We start from the raw sequence: 4,211 nt of genomic DNA on the forward strand, positions 1-4,211 counted from the left end.
AGCCACCACGCCCAGTTAATTTTTATATTTTTAGTAGAGACGGATTTTCACCATGTTAGCCAGGATGGTCTCGATCTCTTGACCTCGTGATCTGCCTGCCTCAGCCTCCCAAAGTGTGGGGATTGTAGGCATGAGCCACCACGCCCGGCTTCCATCACTCTTTGAAACACTTCCTAACTTTCTGGCACACGGGTTTCCAGGATCACTTTGCGCATTTCCTGCCCCAGCTGTGGAATCAATCATTTCTCCAGGGAGCCCTAGTTTCTTTCAGTAGAGATGGTATCAAGAAAACAAAATCTGGGCGCCTTTCAGATTAGTTTTATTTGTGGCACTTTTGTACTCCTTTGGACTTAGACATGATCCCAGTGGGGTGACAGATACCTCGTCACAATCACCTCATTCCCAAAGTAAGAATTAATGTTGGCCAGGCTCAGTGGCTCATGCTTGTAATTCCAGCACCTTGGGAGGCTGAGGCAGGTGGATCACCTGAGGTCGGGAGTTCAAGACCAGCCTGTCCAATATGGAGAAACCCTGTCTCCGCTAAAAATACAAAAATTAGCCAGGAGAGGTGGCGGGTGCCTGTAATCCTAGCTACTCAGGAGGGTGAGGCAGGAAAATCACTTGAACCCATGAGGCAGAGGTTGCAGTGAACTGAGATCACACCACTGCACTCCAGCCTGGGCAACAGAGCAAGACTCCATCTCAAAAAAAAAAAAAGAAAACAAAAAAAACCCCAAAGGATTAATGTCTAGAGCAAGCCTTCTGTTCCTGAAGCCAGGGGCTCCATGGTTCTTCCACCTCCCCAGAAAGACATTGACTGAGCTGAACCTCTCCAGCGATATACCTTAACTTCAATTTGGTTTCCCACCTACAGAAAACATCTCTATACACTTGGAAAAAAGTATTGGACTCTGGATTTGCCTCTTTTAAGGTTCATCTTGAGAGGGAGAACTAAAAAAAATGCATGTTTAGGCACAATTCAATTAACATCTAGTTTGGCTAAAGATGTACTTAGGCATCTAGGGATGCAGTTTAATGGAAAGATCATAACTTTGAACTCAGTCAGAACTGGGCTGGAATCTCTTCACTGCTGCATATAAGGCCTGTGACCTGGGGAGCTCATCTCTGTAAGCATCTGTTTCTGTCTATTAAATGAGGAGAATAATGCCCCCCTTGCAGAATGTTTCAGGGGGTCGGAGAGATGAGTTAAGAGACAAGGACATCACCTGGTGTGTAGGAGGCAGTCATTAGCATCATATCTCTCTAATGTCATTTCGGGTCACTTACACAGCCCTTTGGAGTCAGCAGACTTTGCCCATCAAAGCTGACTAGTTCTTGGGAGGTTACTATACTCCAGCCTGGGCAATAGAGTGAACCCTATCTCAGAAACAAACAAACAAACAACACACCAGCTAGTGCAGGCTATGGGGTGAAGTAGTTACCAGCTTACCAGTGACTTGTAGGCTTCAAAACTGCTTTCTTTCATTAGTAGTCTTTATCCATTTTTCAATATTATTTCTTCCTTCCAGTGAACCCACCACATTTCAGAAATATCACCAAGTGAGTCTACTTGCAAGATTTAATCAAGATCTGGATAAAGTGGCTGCAGTTTCCTTGATGTTCTCTACAGGATCTATAATAGGCCCAAGGTACAAGCTCAGGATTCTCCGAATGAAGTTAAGGTCCCTTGCCCATCCGGAGAGGTGAGCTGAGGGTAGACAAAATGCTGTTTTCCAGGGATATTGCTGGATCCTGTCCAATCTGCTTGGTCTGATGTTTTAATAAGACTCTATTATTCACAATGAGGGACATGATGGGTTTTCCAAAACTAGTTTTTATTATAAACAAGTAGCCCAGGCCAAGTGTAGTGGCTCAGGCCTATAATCTCAGCACTTTGGGAGGCCAAGGTGGGAGGATTGCTTCAGCTCAGGAGTTCTAGCCAGCCAGGGCAAAATATGGAGACCCCATCTCTACAAAAAAAGAAAAAAAAAAAAGCCAGAAAGCAAATAGCCCAGCCCAGCTGGATTTGGTGGTACATGCCTGTAATCCCACTACTCAGGAGGCTGAGGTGAGGGGATCACTTGAGCCCAGGAGTTGGAGTCCAGCCTGGGCAACATAGCAAGATCCTATCTCAAAATAAAAACAAAAAATTAAATAAAAAAATTTAAAAATAAAAACAGGTAGCCCAGTAATCCAAGAAAATTATACTGCATGTACTTAAAGATAGATGGCCTAGTAATCCAAGGAAATACTGTTGTTATATGCTGAGAATTATACAATTCTTCCCTAACTACCACACTACTTGTCAGCTGGTAATTTGTTGTAGAAAAGAAAGCTTTGTATAATTTGGCAAGCTGATAAAACAGAGCCTAGTATAAAAAAAGGTACAGAAAATTGGAACATATTATTCCTTTGACCACAGGCGTGTCCACCATGCCCAGATAAGTTTTGTATTTGTGATTTTGTATTTTTAGTAGAAAAAAATATTTTTGTATTTTTAGTTTTGCCATGTTGGCCAGGCTGGTCTTGAACTCCTGGCCTCAAGTATCCGCCCGCCTCAGTCTCCTAAAGTGCTGGGATTATAGGCATGAGCCACCGCACCCTTGACAGTATGAAAGTATTATATTGAATTCCTTAAATTTGATAATGGCACTGAAAATGTCCTTGTTCTTAGGAAATATACAATGAAGTATTAAGGAGTAAACAATCTATTCTCAATTGCTCCAGAAAAAATAAGCAACAATGTATGTGTGGGGAGAGAGAGACAGACAAACAGAGAAAGAAGGGGAGAAGGAGAGAAAGAATTATTGTTTTTTTTAAAGTACGGAGCTGTGTTGACATGTATGTTTTGTGACAAATGCCCCTCTACCATATAGTCTTAGCATCTAACCTGTGGACAGAGAGGGAGACAGGAAATGATGTGAGCAGTTAGTACTTTATGAATTCCTTTTTCTTGAAAGTTTAGGGACTGAGCATGGTGGCTCATGCCTGTAATCCCAGCACCTTGGGAGGCCAAAGTGGGTGGATCACCTGAGGTCAGGAGTTCGAGACCAGCCTGGCCAACATGGTGAAACCCCATCTCTACCAAAAATATAAAAAATTACCCGGGCAGTGGTGGCGTGTGCCTGTAATCCCAGCTGCTTGGGAGGCTGAGGCAGGATAATTGCTTGTACCTGGGAGGCGGAGGTTGCAGTGAGCCGAGATTGTACCACTGCACTCCAGCCTGGGCGACAGAGTGAGACCCTCTCTCTCTCAAAAAAACAAAAAAACAAAAAAAGAAAGTTTAGGGTACCCTAAAACATTTAATAATACAAGTTTCTCCTAAGAGGATAGTCATTACATCCTAAAACTCTTTTTTTTGTTTTTTTTTGTTTTTTTTTTGAGACGGAGTCTCGCTCTGTTGCTGGAGTGCAGTGGCCGGATCTCAGCTCACTGTAAGCTCCGCCTCGTGGGTCCTGCCTCAGCCTCCCGAGTAGCTGGGACTACAGGCGCCCGCCACCTCGCCCGGCTAGTTTTTTTGTATTTTTTAGTAGAGACGGGGTTTCACCATGTTAGCCAGGATGGTCTTGATCTCCTGACCTTGTGATCTGCCCATCTCGGCCTCCCAAAGTGCTGGGATTACAGGCGTGAGCCACCTCGCCTGGCCCATCCTAAAACTTTTTAATACTTTTTTCCCCTGAATATCAGACAATATATGTTTATTTTATAAAATCTAGAAAGTACAGAAATTGATAGGAAGCAGAAATATATCACTCATATTGTCATTATTCAGGGGCAACCACTGTTCATATTTATTGTTATTTCTATGTAATCTTCCTTCTTTTATTGTTTTTAAAGCTGAAGTTATATGGTAAATACAATTTTACATCTTTCTTTCTTTTTTGGGGGGGTTGGGGTGACAGAGTCTCACTCTGTCACCCAGGCCCCAGGCTGGAGTATAGTAGTAGCACAATCTTGGCTCATTGCAACCTCCGCCTCCTTGGTTCAAGCAATTCTCCTGCCTCAGCCTCCAAAGTAGCTGGGAGGCACACGCCACCACGCCCAGCTAATTTTTTGCATTTTTAGTAGAGACAGGGTTTCACCATGTTGGTCAGGCTGGTCTCCAACTCCTGGCCTCAGGTGATCTGCCAGCCTCAGCCTCCTAATGTGCTGGGATTATAAGCGTGAACCATCGTGCCTGGCCATATATCTTGCTTTCTCCTTGGTGTTTT

General features: G+C 43.7%; 1 protein-coding gene across 2 annotated transcripts in view; it reads left to right on the forward strand.

Moving 5' to 3' along the window:
• LIPH (lipase, member H) overlaps positions 1–4,211 on the forward strand; it is a 55,081-nt gene that overhangs the window by 49,310 nt on the left and 1,560 nt on the right. For both annotated transcript variants that reach the window (XM_011953387.1, XM_011953388.1), the window contains one exon: positions 1,530–1,703. In XM_011953387.1, the coding sequence (XP_011808777.1) occupies positions 1,530–1,703 (174 nt within the window). The remainder of the gene's footprint in view (positions 1–1,529; positions 1,704–4,211) is intronic.

The sequence above is a fragment of the Colobus angolensis genome, unplaced genomic scaffold, assembly GCF_000951035.1.
Source record: "Colobus angolensis palliatus isolate OR3802 unplaced genomic scaffold, Cang.pa_1.0 Scaffold36, whole genome shotgun sequence".
Classification (NCBI taxonomy): domain Eukaryota; kingdom Metazoa; phylum Chordata; class Mammalia; order Primates; family Cercopithecidae; genus Colobus; species Colobus angolensis.